The sequence below is a fragment of the Corvus moneduloides genome, chromosome 6, assembly GCF_009650955.1.
Source record: "Corvus moneduloides isolate bCorMon1 chromosome 6, bCorMon1.pri, whole genome shotgun sequence".
Lineage (NCBI taxonomy): Eukaryota > Metazoa > Chordata > Aves > Passeriformes > Corvidae > Corvus > Corvus moneduloides.
Genome location: NC_045481.1, coordinates 7058624 through 7073199, shown reverse-complemented (window position 1 = coordinate 7073199; position 14576 = coordinate 7058624). Strand labels below are relative to the sequence as shown.

General features: G+C 45.2%; 1 protein-coding gene across 2 annotated transcripts in view; it reads right to left on the bottom strand.

Moving 5' to 3' along the window:
* Nucleotides 1-13690, bottom strand: part of MTHFD1 (methylenetetrahydrofolate dehydrogenase, cyclohydrolase and formyltetrahydrofolate synthetase 1) — a 40758-nt gene extending 27068 nt beyond the window's left edge. Inside the window, exons 1-7 of one of the 2 annotated variants that reach the window (XM_032110795.1) lie at nucleotides 13556-13690; nucleotides 5469-5553; nucleotides 3092-3151; nucleotides 2352-2405; nucleotides 1851-1987; nucleotides 1629-1729; nucleotides 1167-1303 (exon numbers count right to left, since the gene is read on the bottom strand). In XM_032110795.1, the coding sequence (XP_031966686.1) occupies nucleotides 1167-1303; nucleotides 1629-1729; nucleotides 1851-1987; nucleotides 2352-2405; nucleotides 3092-3151; nucleotides 5469-5553; nucleotides 13556-13596 (615 nt within the window). In that variant the 5' untranslated portion in view covers nucleotides 13597-13690. Of the gene's footprint in view, nucleotides 1-1166; nucleotides 1304-1628; nucleotides 1730-1850; nucleotides 1988-2351; nucleotides 2406-3091; nucleotides 3152-5468; nucleotides 5554-9482; nucleotides 9530-13555 lie in introns of those variants that run through there. The other variant, XM_032110796.1, reaches the window with a different exon arrangement.
* Between the last annotated feature and the right edge of the window lie 886 nt (nucleotides 13691-14576).

Sequence of the window (14576 nt, the reverse complement as noted above, 5' to 3'; positions counted from 1 at the left end):
ACCTCCTCTGAACTCCTCCATGATTCCCAAGTGGATCATACAGGCTACATTTAGATAAAATTAAAGCCTTCTGAATATTCGTCTCTTCCTCCCTTCAAATATCCCTGCACATTCAGTGCTAGAAATACACCGAGCACTCATCAGACAGCAAGAACTCATCTTGCTCAGCCAAGAACAACCCCTGCACAGAACTAAGCAGCACTTCACTTGTGACAGCACTGTCTTGTGCTTTTCATGTCCAGGACTGCATAACACACAACTCCACAGGAAACTGACTGTATTTCAGCACTAATATTCATTCAGGGACTACTCAGTAAATTTGACAAATTCAGTCATGAAGCTGGTGTTAAAGACTCCAACTAAAGCTCATTGTCAGTTCCTGCACTGCTTCATTCACATTTGCTTAGGAAGCTGCTATCCCTTGGAATTTTTTTCTTTTAATCTTCAAGGCAGGGAAACTATTTTTAAGATTTCATTAAGTATTAGCACACCAATTTTTAATCAACCTAATGATGGTCTTACTGAACAGCAACTTAAGGGCATGAAGCATTGCAGTGTTTCTGATATACTTTGTGAGTTATATTCAAACACTCCTACTCCCTCTTCAACTTTAATACTTGCCTACAGAGCCTGGCAGTGCTGATAGCTCTACGAAATCCAAGTAGGTGGCAGCACAGCAAAACACTATTTCTGTCACTCTCACTGCTGAGAGGAAAATGGTACCAACTCCCTGTCATAGAAAATCGACTGAAAAAAACAAACCAACAGAAAAATCATCTGGCCTAACATTTCTCAGCCATTAGAGCAGAAGACCACCCGGCCTTTTTGGTAAAAAAAAAAAAAAAAACCAAGACAACAAAAAAAAATGCTGTTTTACCTACCCCTACAGGGAGATTAGGAAGGGATGATTAAATTCTCAGCACTTGCTCAAAGACAACAAAAATAATAATTTTACTGTTGTAACTAAACCCCTCTAATTAAGTGTCAAAAATAATCAAGATCCTATTCCAGCAGAAGGATTTACATAACCATGCAACGAGCAGGACTGGGAAACCAATTCAGATGAAAGACACCCCAGACGTAATGACTCACAGCAGCAACACACTGAGCAGTAATGTGCACAGAGCAGCAGTGGCCTGGAACAAGTAACTGCAGCCTGCCCTTACCTCCTCAGCCAGGGTGGAGGTCTTGGAATGGCACGTGGTGACTGTTGCATTATTCCAGAGCAGCAGGTCGTGCATAGGAGCACCCACGATCTTACTGCGACCGATCACCACGGCTCTCTTCCCTGCCACCTGGACACCTGCACCACAGAGAGTCAGGAGAGAGCAAAAAAGGTCACTGTGCAGCCTGGTACACACTAACTCAGGCAGCCCTGGAGTCTTGGTCAGTTTAAGTCTGGCCCTGGTACTTCAGAATACTATTTTGCTTTGCTGTGTGTGGTAGGGAATTGCAGTTGGGAGGGAAGAAGGAAAGACCATTTTAACCTAGTTCTTTTACTATCTAAGGCAGCAGAGATGAAATGTGGTATCTCAGCAGAAGCTGTGAAGCTGAGCCTTGCAATGTGTGTAATTTCTACACTTATTGAAGACTACTGCACTCAAGAATAATGTATGAAACCTCCTTACCTGTCTGCCTGATAAGTTCCATGCATCCCTTTGGCGTACAAGGAATAAAGCAGTCACCAAGGTCCCCTCTAGAGAGTTTTCCAGCATTGATGCTACTCAAGCTGTATTTTGAAAGAGTAAAGGCCAAGTAAGATATCCAACCTCACTGTTCAAGAGAAATTAAAGAAAAGAGGTTTCTTTCTGGAGCAGCTGTCATGCTCTCCAGGGGTGAAGTCAGTTTACCCATCCACGTCCTTCTCAGGTGCAACAGCATTGGTTATTTTTTCTGTGTTGATGGGTTTGTCAGAGTCGAGTGGCAGCTGCACTATAAAGCCATGGACAGCTGGGTCTGCATTCAAAGAGGCAATGCACTTGAGCACCTACAACAGCAAAGACCACAAAACTAATGGCTGATAAACTGAAATATGACTGATGCAAAGGAAAAAACATAATCCTACCTGGATTAAAAGATATGCACTTTATGTTTAGTTTTTCCACCGAAAAGTATAAACCACTTAATTTTTTTATTTTAAAAAAATAGCTCTTAAAGTCTCTAAATTTTACATTGTAGTGTTTTAGTTTTCTTTAAAAAAAACCACAAAAACACCTCACCAGGTTCCAACTCTTTTTTCATAAGTTAATATTGATGGGCAAGTAGCCCTTTTTTATACAATGACGGGGCAAAGATATCTTGAGCTCAACACCAAAGTTATGTATTTTTTCATCACTGGCTGTATTACTTACATCAGCTTCTGTTGCTGTGTTTGGCAGTTTTATGTGATTGGCACTGATCCCAATCTGCAAATGAGAATAACAAGAAATTATCTGATTTCTGAATTGACATCCAATTGATCTGGTTAATCTCTCTATCCAGCTAAATCACAGCTGCATTTTGTCACATTTCCCAGGTCTATCTCCTGTTCCTGAGGCTGCAAGTTCTATGATTTAGAAATACCATCAGAGAAAGATTAGTTCTTTGCCTTCTCAGTCTGTCCTTTAACCATCCTATTCACCTTTTGACATGAACAACATCAACTTTGCTTGACAGCACACTGCCTTGAAATGCCAGCAGAAATGCCAGGTACCACCTAGGGAAAAATGGACTCATCTGTGTTCCTGCCCTGTTGTAGCATGTAATGTTGTACCTGTGACAAGCACAAGGCAAGTGCAGGTACATACAAGGCATACAGGGAAGATAAGGACAAGGCCACAGGTCAGGAAAGACATCAGCACTTCAGACAAATGTAATCTGAGATGGTCACACAAAGTGGCACCAATCCACACTGCTGTGACCAGAGCACCCCACTTGGCTTTAAGGTTACACACCTACACTACATCCTTGTAACGGAGAACTCAGGCCAGCACTGGTTCCTCCAATACTGGAAAAGCTTAGACAAAACTATTTGACTTGCATCTGGTTTTTCGAATTCAGATTTGACCAACTGTAGGAGGGTAAAAAGTAGTCCTGAAAGTTCAGGCATTACCTCAGCAGCAGCCTTCAGCTTCATGTTAATGTAGAGGTTTGAATCATCCCGATTTCCAACCTAAGGATGAAAAGACAGTTGAATTACAGCACAGAATAGAGACACAGGCTGAGATGGGCTTAACCCTCAGCTTCCTTGGATCTACATCAAGGACAGAGAGTTATTCCTGAATAACTGTAAAACACTCTGACAGAGGATATAAGTAGCTGGAGCTAAAAGGAAAGTTCTTTCAAGTAAGAGGCAGATAAAGACAAGCTGTCTGATCTCTTGCACAAACAGCATTTGCATCTGTTGAAAAACCTTAGAAACACAGTGGTCTCCAAAGCAGAAAATACTGCCTGCCATCTGATCTGAGGAAGTTAAATCCTCAGCTAATTAACATGATCAGCAGGTGCTGATAACATTCAATTATCTGATTACTGCTTTCAGAAAAGTTGGGCCTCTTTGATACCCAGGAATCTTAATTTTATGCACATGTGTGCTTTGATGCAGACATTTCTTCCACTGCTGTTTTGAAACTTGAGAATTTTTCTGCCAAACAAAAAACAAAACAAGGACAAAGTGATGCACAAAGAGAAATCAGCAAGTGGAACAAATGCCTGCAGTTTTTGGCAGTATTGGGTGCTTACAGTACAGCTGCATTTCAGGAGACGACTTGCATCATCCAGTATGTTTTGTTAAAGGTAATACTCCTTCTAACCTTAAAAAAATAGGGGTCAAATATGGAAAAGCTGATAAGGAAGCTCTTGAAACCCTGTTCCCTGGTACCTGGGAGCTATCCCAGGTTCTCACATAGATTACAAGCTGCAGGGGTGACTGCATTACCTGACCCCCCAGAACACACTGGGGTTCTTCCTCCCTAGGTATAGATAAAGGGGCTGTCTCTCTGTAAAGTCTGCTGGATTTAGGAAAAGGGTTGCCTCATACAGGACAGAGGAGCAGGAGATGGCAGCAAACATATATTGTGTGAATAAGGAATTACTGACTTCAGGACAAAAAGCCAAAGATTAACTGACTCTCTGAGCTCAGAGGACACCAGATGCCTCCCAAGTAAAGAGTACATAATGTGTGGGGTGCTACGTATCAGAAACAGCTCATTGTCCTGACTTCACTGAAAAATAGATGGCTGCAAATATCAGTAGGAGGAGATGAACCCCAAGCCCAGACTTTGGCAGCTTACAAAAGTGTCAGACAGCCAAACAGGTCGTGTAAAGGACTCTGAGACAATCCAGGACTGAATCCAGGCCCACCATGAAAATGATCCAATAATGCTACAAGACAGCAACTTTTGAAGACAGTTTATGAGGTCAACAGTCCAGCAGCTTTCATCAAAGCACTACTAAATTTTAAATAAAAGACCCTCCTTCCTTCCTTCTAAGCACCCACAGACAAATTTTCCGTAGGGACAATCTTCTTAAAGCTAATGGAAATGAAAACCAGAAAAAAACCCCAAAACACAAGCACAAATTTGTTCCTGGCATCAAAGAGGAGCATGGCCTTTGTGTGCTATGGTGGTATTAGCACTGGAATCCACAGACAGGCACCAAAAGCTCTGCAGGAGCCCAAAACACTGAATCAGGACAGAAGTCACTTCTCTAAGCAGCCACTTATATTCCCCCAATCCTTTGTGGACACACAGTTCCTTCCTGTTACATGACACTTACTACTGCTAGCCACCTTCTGACCTAAGCACAAAGAGTTCCCACTTTTTATAGCTGCAGAGGAAAAAAATTCTGCCAAACACAGGTCAAACCTCTGTACCTGACAAGTGCTTTTCACCTCTGCAAGCATTTCTGTGTAGACTCCTAACACTTACTTCTGAGAGATATCCAATTCTGCAACTGGATGTTGTTCCATCCCCTGCACTCAAAGTCATCTTGGCCAAAGGTAGTTTTAGTTTTGTTTGGGTTCCCTCCCCTCCTCTGCCCCTCTTATCTCTCCATATTTTGACATAATAGCAGACCAAATCACTTAATAAACATCCCAGCTGGAGGATTTCTGGTACAAACACCTCTGAAAGCTGCCAGACTTCGGGGCTCACTCAAGTGTAGAGATTTGGAATAGAGTCTGCAAGCATTTCTTGCTCTTAATAGGCAAGCAGCTTAATTTCACTATTTCACAAACACAACACTCCAACAGAGAACAGGGTCTGAAAAAAGAAATAAAACAACTGAAAACCCCCCAAAAAATTTTGGGCCCTGATGCTTGGCAAAAAGGCATAACAGGACTGTGTTACCATCCCACGGAGAATTCAGGGCTTCTGCTCCTTATAAAATGCCACCAACTGCAAGGCAGCTTTGATGAAGCTCATCAGCTGTGCCCTTACCACTGCAAAGCAACTCATATTTTCTGTAGCTGTAATTAAAGAAAACAATACCTGCAAAATGGCGAGTCCTGGTCTGAAGCCTGGAAATTTCTCAGCCATCTCAGCAACTTGCTGCTTTAGTCTGTCTCTCACTTGCCTGAAGAGGGGAAAAAAAATGAAAACAAATACAAGGTAGAAGTTAATCACAGGGCTGAATTCTGATACAGTGATGGAGTTGTTCTGATACAGTCAGGAGCTGGAAAGGTGACAGATGGGCAGACTGGCAAACACGTACTTATGCCTCGAGTACACAGCTCCCAGCAATCTCCAAATAAGATTGATGTTCATAAATCACTAAGACTCTTTGGAAACAGGTTCCTTCCAACTTATTTAAATAATTTTATTTTTTTAAAGTCCACATTGTGCTTCTTCACACACCTCTTCATGGTCTCATAGGATACAAGGGTAAAAAAAAAAAGTTCAAAATTTGGCATGGAAACTCCTGGGATTTCAAACACCTTTCTAAAAAGGAAATCCTCTTTCCACCTGTGCTGTACTAAAATTACCTGAATCCCACAGGTACCCGTTGTCAGTGTCACACAAGCAAGCTGTCCTGGTAAAGGATTATGAATCCACAATGGTAAAACTCTGGGATCTAACTAAACAAGCAGGAGGTACCCAAAGATAGAGCAGGGAGGAAAATGGGAGGTGGAGAGAGGGGAGGAAAAGTTGCCAAACCCTGGTACACAGCTCAGGTCAACTCTTCAGTAAAGGCAAGTTGAAGGATACAATTATAAAAAACATAACTTTGAAGCAGAGCACTGATTAGCTGTTCTAGTTCACATGTGAACTCATACCGAGTTTACCATGGAATGTTTTAATAACGAGTACCCAGCACTGAAATTAGCCACTGACAGCTTGAAAGCCACTGTTACCACCTCTCTCCAGCCTTGCACTCCTCTCTAATTTCTCAACCACTCTCTGGCCCCACAGGCATGATCTTTCAGCAGGGAAGGTGCCAGGCCCAACTGCTCTGTCTCCTCACCAGAAGTAGTCAGGATTCAGAGAGAAGAACTGACCAGTTGTGTCCATCTCATGGGCTCGTGGCACTGGATGGAGGCTGTGGCACTGCACTGCATATGTAAGAGACACTCAAAAGCAAATGCCAGGTAAGCAAAACCTCACAGAACACAAGAGGCTTGACAGGTCCGTCCTCCATGTGATCTCCATCCTGTGTCCTGTTCTCAGAGACGAGAAGATGCTACCATCACACTCAGCAAATCTACCCTGAACCAAACACCCTTTTGTTTAAAACACAGACGGTCTCCTTGTGCTCATCTATCCTCAAATCAGTATCACCAGGTCTTCCCAAGTGGAACCAGACTTCTCAGATGGGAGGAGGTGCTGTTGGTGCACATTAAAAATGTGAACAGCAAGGGTACAGGGACAGAGTACATGGCTGATGCTAGCTGGGAGGCTGTGATTCCTGCATACAGGGAAACTCCAAGAAAACAGATAGCCAGTGAGGCAGCTCTACCCTGCAACTGTGAACTCCAAATTAGAAATGCCAGAGGCAGGAAGACAGGGAAATGGGAGCAGCACACAACTCTCTCAACCCAGCAGCACTGATCCCAGGGGACAGCTGCAGCTGGCCCAGCTAGAAGCAGCCCTAAGGCTGTTTTAAGTCTCATCTCAGAGGGAGTCACAGCCTTCAGCTACATCCCAAATCATGCATCTCTCCTGCTGCATCCTGAATCACGTGGTCAGAGCTCTGCTGTACCTGAGGAATGGGTTCAGAGTATTTATAGGTGTTTGCATCTGGTCAAGTGGTTCAAAGTCTCTTAACAAGCTACAGTTGAAGCAGCAGCTTTCAGCCTTACTCAAGAATCAGTAGTTCTGAGCTTTCCTTTGGCTGTCACCTCTGTAGAAGACTTGACATCAAGACCAGCTGATGAGTTCAGAAAACAGTGTCATAGAAAACCTTATCCCAGCAAATCTTTGTGCTTAAGTGACAAAAATTCATCTGCTGGGTAGCAAAATCTACAACTGCCTCTCCTTACACTCCAGCTGGAAGCCCCTAGGGAAGGCACCTGAGCTGGCTCATGAGTCTGTAACAACAACACAGCAATCTCAAGGAGCATCAGAAACCCCCTGCACGTGGGCTGTGAGTGGGGGCTGTGGGCAGCTCTCGAGGGAGCTATGTCTGAGAACAATCTCTGGTGCTCAGTAATGAAAGGGAAGCACTGGTTCGTGGCCAGCAAACACAAAGAAATGCAAACAAGTATTAAATATAATATAATTTATGATGCAACAAAGCCCTCGTAAGGGACAACCAATTAGAAAGGGCCCCAGGTTTAGTTACTACTTTTATTCCAGTCTTCTCAGCTGAAGAGAAATGAGCCCACCCAATTTCCTCTGTCCTCTGTGAAGCAGGGCTGCAGGGTGCTTTTACACCCAGCAGCCACAACTATTCACACGTTACACTGTTGTCGTTTTCTGTAATTAGGCACTGGCTCACTTCCCCTTCAGCAGAAGGAGGGTAAAATACAAGCATACAAACGTGGTGCTGTCAGTGCTGATTTGCTTTAGGAGCCTTGCATCAAGAAATCACTTGTTAGACAGCCACCTAGCGTTGGGTACCACTGCTCTCCCGTGTCCACAAAAACCACAGGGGCAAAGGTTTGAGAGAAAATTCAAGAAAAAAAGAAGAAATCATTGTTTTAACTCCTTAGACTCACCAAAACCATAAAAAATTATCTTTGCAAGCCAGCAGCTATTTAGTCACACAGTCTGCAAAATTCTATTGTGGACCTCAGGCCTACCCAAACATAAAAGTTCATATTGATAAATCAACACTTTTTTACTAGCTCTACAAAAATTTTTTTGAGTCTTCAAACAAAAAATTTGCAATTCTATGTGGCCACTTCTCCAAAAGCCTTCTCTCTGGCTCTTAAGCCCCCCCCTGTGCCCACGTGCCCTTCCACAAACAAACTCATGCAGCAAACAAAAGTCCAGGGTCCACACAGGTTAAGGACAGCACATGGTTTTAAGCATACAGTGCAATAGCCAGCTCCAAAGATTAAAGAACTTGTTAGCATTTCTTTCTGTAGACTGCAACAATGAGCTGAATTTAAATTTATTAAGTTAATTTCCCAGAAATTCAAACAAAGGACAAACCACACTGCTCCAGCTCTGCTGTAAATGGAGAGAACATGGCTCTCACGTCAGCAGAACCCCAAACCCTCCTGTGGTATTACGGACACACACTGCTCAGCTGGTGAGCACACACAGCACCATACTGAAGATGACACCAGGCTGTGTTTCTGTCCCTTCTGTGAGTAACAGGGTCCAGGGTCCATGCAAACAGTGCCAAACATAGGACCTGGCAAATACCTCCTCAGAGACAGTGATGCTCCAGAAGATGCCTGTCCCCAAAGAGGAGGGTTTGGCTTTACTGCCTGGATCACAGATTCCCCAAGGGTTTCACAAACATGCAGCAGAAATGCTCCTGCTGCAGCCCTGCAGAAATGGCTGCATGAGGCTGATGGTCCTCCCCAGGTCCTGCACCATCCTGGTCAGAGTTGTTGTCCCTGCAGCCATTCCTCCTAGCAGCCTGCAGCACTGCCACTGCTCACCTCCTGTTGCTCCCATGACCAACACCATAATGCGGAAAAACAAGCTTTCCCATCTCCAAAACACCGTGGCACCATGTCCTAGGCCAGGACAACTGCATTATCTTAAAATGCTGTGAAGGAGCTGCAAAGAACTGTCACAGAACATCCCACTTGCACCCAAAGGAGGCACAGAGGAATCTCTCCTGAGGGAAGTCACAGGCTGGCTCAATGAAGTGGCACTGGGATAGGAAATACCTTGGGAAATACCATCTGAACACTGCTGACAATTCAACAGATGGCTCCAGTTGCAGGAAGACATCATTTAGACAACAGAGTTGGAATGAGTTCACAAGTCTCCCACCCTCTTGTCTCATGCTCCACCACTGCATGCTCCTGGCACACTGTCATTATCTCCTAGGAAAAATGCCTGCTACTTTCTACCACTTCCACACTCACAAGGTTTTTTAACCACCTTTTTGGTTGTGTCAGCTCGAATACTTCCATAAGCTCTCTTCAGACCAGATAAATACAGGAAGACATTTCTGCTTTTTTAGATGCTTCTTCATCATTTCCAGAACTTCAACCCAAGGTGGGTCTGAGAGACAGGCAGCAGTTGAGGCACTTCGCAAATGTGGATGGCTGACAACAGAACAACAGAGTTTAACACAGAGCTGAGTCTTTAAAACTTAGAAGAGTTTGCCCCAAAGATGAGTTATGATACCATGTTCCCAACATCTATGACACGAATCATGTCTGCTTCCCAAAATGGATACTGCATACAGTACCCTACTATTGGGTGATTGAATCATGGGAAACACAAGAGCAATAGGAAAGGACTCAATCCACCTTTGTGCGGCTGCAAGCACTCCAGACAACACTCTTAAGACCTATCTACAATGATTTGTCTTCACAAGGAGTGGTATCGAGATTTATTCATTCCAAAAGGGGACACAGCAGTCCCCACTTGTTCTTTGCCTTTCCCGTAAGCTGGTGCTGATGTGCACAGATGCGTGGCCCTGTTGTCCACCAGACAGTGTTCTCTCTTATCAAGTCTTTGGAGCAGGGTCCCATTTTTTTAAATTCAGTGTCTGCACAGCACTGAACACATGGGGTTCTTGCTCATATTTGGGGCCACCCAGTGGCACTGGCAGTTCACTTTAACTCAGCCTATCCACAGCGTGGGACCCTCCAGTGCAAGCCTGAAACATGGTGGGTAGGATCTGGTAAAAGGGAGCTCAGAGAATAGGGAATTTTTTCCACTTCAGACTAGATTTACCTGGAGTTTCAATAGGAACTCCATAAAAAACCATTTAAGGCCCAGACTGAAAAGGCTGAGGAGTTGTTTACTGCACTGTTATCTCCAGTTATAAGCTGAGCCTGATCATCATTTTATCGAGCACTTTAAACCTAAAGCACTACCTGGCCCATCCCTAGGGGCTGTGAGGGGTGTTAAGTCTTCCCTGCCATCACAACTCATCAGCCACTCTTCCAGACCAGAAATGTTGGTCCACCCCTGGTGCTATCAACCACTTCAGGCCAAGCCAGAAGTGTCCAAACCTGGGCTCTTTCAGATGGTAAAGCCTGAACACACAGCTCACTGCAGTGGACATAAACTATAAAGAAGAGCCACTACCATGTTTTGCTCTCTCTCTTTTAGACACAGAAACAGAGATTGTTTTTTCATCAGGGAATACCAGCAATAAAAGGTGGAGAATACTGTATTTTTATTACCTTCAACCTGCCATATCATGCATACTTAAAGCACTGCTTCTCTTCCTCTCCTTAGTCATTTGTTTACTGTACTGTTATACAATAACTCATCTTTTGTAATTCATTTGCCAATGAGGCAAATTTAAATTGTAGCAAAATCTAAGGCAGGATTACTAAACAGCCACTCAGAGAAGTAGAGGAAAGCCACCCTGAGGTAACCAGCCAACTTAAGACTGATGCATAACTCATCCAATACTTAATGTATTTCACACACTGTCCAGGCTTCTTGTTTGTACTGACAGAAGCAGACTTAGAGAGAGATGCATTAACGTCAAAATCCTACACAGAAAACAATGTCTGCTGTGTTCTCCTAACCATGCCCAGCCTAACTACACTCTCCATCCTCACAGGTAATATTCAAAGCCACTGAAAATGTCAATTTTCCTTTGTACCTCTTCTGACTTTCTAAGACTTTCTAAGGTGGGAACTAGTTTTATCACTTCATCAAGTTTTCCTTATTTATGGAGGCAAAGAAACTCTTTGAAAGTATTTATTCTCTTTACATGTTTCACAAGAATAAGAATGCCAGTATCTACCTGATTTTTTTTTAAATAGCTGCCATGACTAAGAATTAGTTATTTTTTTCATCTATTTTGAGGAAGGGGTGCTTGGTGGCTGGAGGAGAAAGTTCACAATACTTATGAGCTTTGATTTAAAACACACACAGAAACACAGCATTACATAGCTGGAACACTACTTGTTTGATTCACCTCATTTGTCAATATTTGACTGACTTACAAACAAACATTTTTCTCAATTAAAGGGTAAAGTAACAAAACCCACCCCCTACAAGATAGTAACTGAAAAGGTTTTGCAGTTGATGTAAAGCCAGGGGCATTCCCTTTCTAAAACAGGCAGTTCAGTTGAAAATTCCTAGAAAAACCACATGCCTATCACTTCTGCTGCTGCTGCCGCCAGACTCATGGCCTGGAGGTGAACTCTGGATAGTGAGAATCCTTTGGACCTGCACTTCTCTAGAGGTCTGGAAGAAAGGGACAGGTGTCTCCAGGGTGCACAGCCAAATTCCTCATGACTTCTTCAAGTACTCCACTAGGAAAAGGCAGAACTACCTAAGGCCCACGTGGAGCAGGTGATGCTTCTGCTATACTGGACATAAATACAGCAACTGAAGGACAGCTGGACAACTGCAATTATTTTTCCTTCAGGTCAAGATTTGATGATTCAGGAAGCCAGACTTCAGCCAAACACCTTAAGAGATGTGCTAGAAGTTAATCAAACCTTTCTCCTGTATGTGCCCGTTAAAAGCTCAAGTCTCTTCCCTGGTATTTGCACATCATGAATGTTCCCACCTCTGAGAACTGCTAGTTTATAGCTGCTTCTGTAATACAGAGAATGAACAGAAATTAAAAAAACATCACCCCTATATCAATAAAATTAATTAAGTAATGCAACACGCCATGCTAAGGAAGCTGAAAGTTTTAACATGAATGATCATTGTACCCAAACTAGCATCTTTCCAGGACCTATTGAACTTCAGGGTGACTTTCTATGACAGAAAAAAAAACTGCAACAGGCAAATCATGAAGTCCCACCAGCAGCAGGGACAGGCATTGCAGAGTTTGCTGAGCTCAACACTGCCAAAAGGATCAGGTGGAATCAAGCACGTAAGACTGAGAGACTGCAATACACAGGTGGTACTGGCCCAAATATTACCAGGTAAAAAACATGCAAGCACCCGTTCCTAGTGGATATTCAGATTCAAGGCACATTAGGCCTACTTTTCAGAACTGTTCCACTGTTGGTTACATGTAGCTGTGTCATACACAGCAATACCTAAGAGAAAGACTAACTGCTTTGCTGAGACTGCTTTATACCTTTCCAAATTTACCTTTTCTGTCTGAATTCCCTAATTATATCAACAGGGGGTACCCAATGAACCGACCTAGCCAAACCCTGTTTGCACAGAATATAACAAAATCATTACACTGCCATTTTCCCCAGGGATAGGGAAATCTATTTGGCTGTCTTAGAGATGTGTATGTAGAGGGGCAGCAGGAAAAACAAGCAAATTAAAAGACACAACACAAGCTCACCTACACCCAGGACTTGTCACCTAAATAAATGCTGAAAAGTACGAGAACACTTCTTCCTTCAAGGTCTCCCAAATCTTTTAAATAGCTTTGGCAAGACACCTGTGAACATTCAGCTATGCGTTATCCAACACGTGGATTAACGTACTTTACCCTAAAGAGGAAGAATCGATGTCTGTACAGGATGAACACAGAGCCCATACCTAAAGCACATGTTCCCAACTCCTGCTCGTAAAGCATCCCAACAGCCCAGCTTGCACACACAAAAGCTGTGGGTCAGCCAGCGGCTGCACACCTGCCTGGGCTCTCATCTCATCGATGCTGAGCGGTCACCAGGTGCTCTCTGGGGCTGGGGCTGCCAAAGAGACCCCACCAGACGCACCGCTGGTTTCTGGGGAGCACTGACAGCACTTTACATTCTCCTTAAGACCTTTAATACTGTACTTCGTCTAATAACTTCCAGTTTACAACCAGGAAGGAGCGGGCTTTGGCTGCAACGTAGTGAAAAAGCTTTAGGGTGTCTCCAAACCTGCTTCGTCCACAGAGCCAGAGCCCCCCCACAGCCCCATCCCGCTGCCAGCACACCCGGGGGGCCGCCAGGGCACGCCTCAGCTTCCCGGTTACAGCGCTCCCTTCCCGAAGGGTAAAACCCCCGCGGCTCCCAGACTTTCCCGCCCGAGGGAACCCGGGCGAACGCTGCGGGCAGGGCGGCCCCGCTACGTACCCGGAGACAATCTTGCCGCTGAGGATCTCGGCGGGAGCCATGGCGAGGGCCGGAGGGCGGGCGTGCGGCGGGCGGGCGTGCGGCGGGCGTGCGGCAGCCGAGCGCAGCGGGGCTCCCGGGCCGTCTGCGGGACGCGCTCCCCCCGCGGCCGCCCCACTGCCGCCCCACGTGGCCCCGAACTTTCGGCGGCCCCAGCCCCGCCGCGCAAGCGCTGCCCCTGCCCCGCCCCGCCCCAGGGCTCTGTGGGCGCGGGCTGGGGGCCGGGGCTATGGCGGCTCTCTCGCACGGCGCGGCTGCAGTCGGAGGGAGCGGGGTCGAGATGCGCGGCGAAATGGCCGCCAAAGCGGCCTCCAGAGCGCTTTCGAGGCGGCGCTCCCGGGCGCGCCCGGCCCCTGCTCCGCGGAGAGCTGGGCCGGCTGAGGGAAAGGGCAGCCCCGGAGGGAGCTGAGGGTGAGGGGTGCTGGTGCTGGGCTGTGCACGGCGAATGCGTAGGAAAATCCCAAATCGGTGTAAGAATTATCTGTGTTTCTAGTCCTGTGGTTCTCGTAAGAGGTTATGCCAGGAGTAGAAGTTAAAGAGTAGAATCACGGAATCACAGAATGGTTTGGGTTGAAAGGGACTTAAAAAATCATGTCGTTTCAACCTCCAGTCGTGGGCAGGGACACCTTCCACCGGGCCCGGTTGCTCAGAGCCCCATCCAGGCTGGCCTTGAACACTCTCAGGGATGGGGCAGCCACAGCTTCTCTGGGCAACCTGTGCCAGGGTCTCAGCAGCCTCACAGTAAAGGATTTCTACCTAATACCTTACTGAATCTACTGACTTCCAGTTTGAAGCCATTCCTCCTTGTCCTATCACTACACGCCCTTGTAAAACAGCCGTCGTTCTTTTTTGCATAATAATAAGTAATTTTATTTTTCAACACTTCAACACATTTGTTCAACATAAAGTCACCAAACCACTGGCTGGCCAGAAAGGGTTCCTAGAATTGGCCATCAAGGGATGTATTTGCACAGAGTAATCC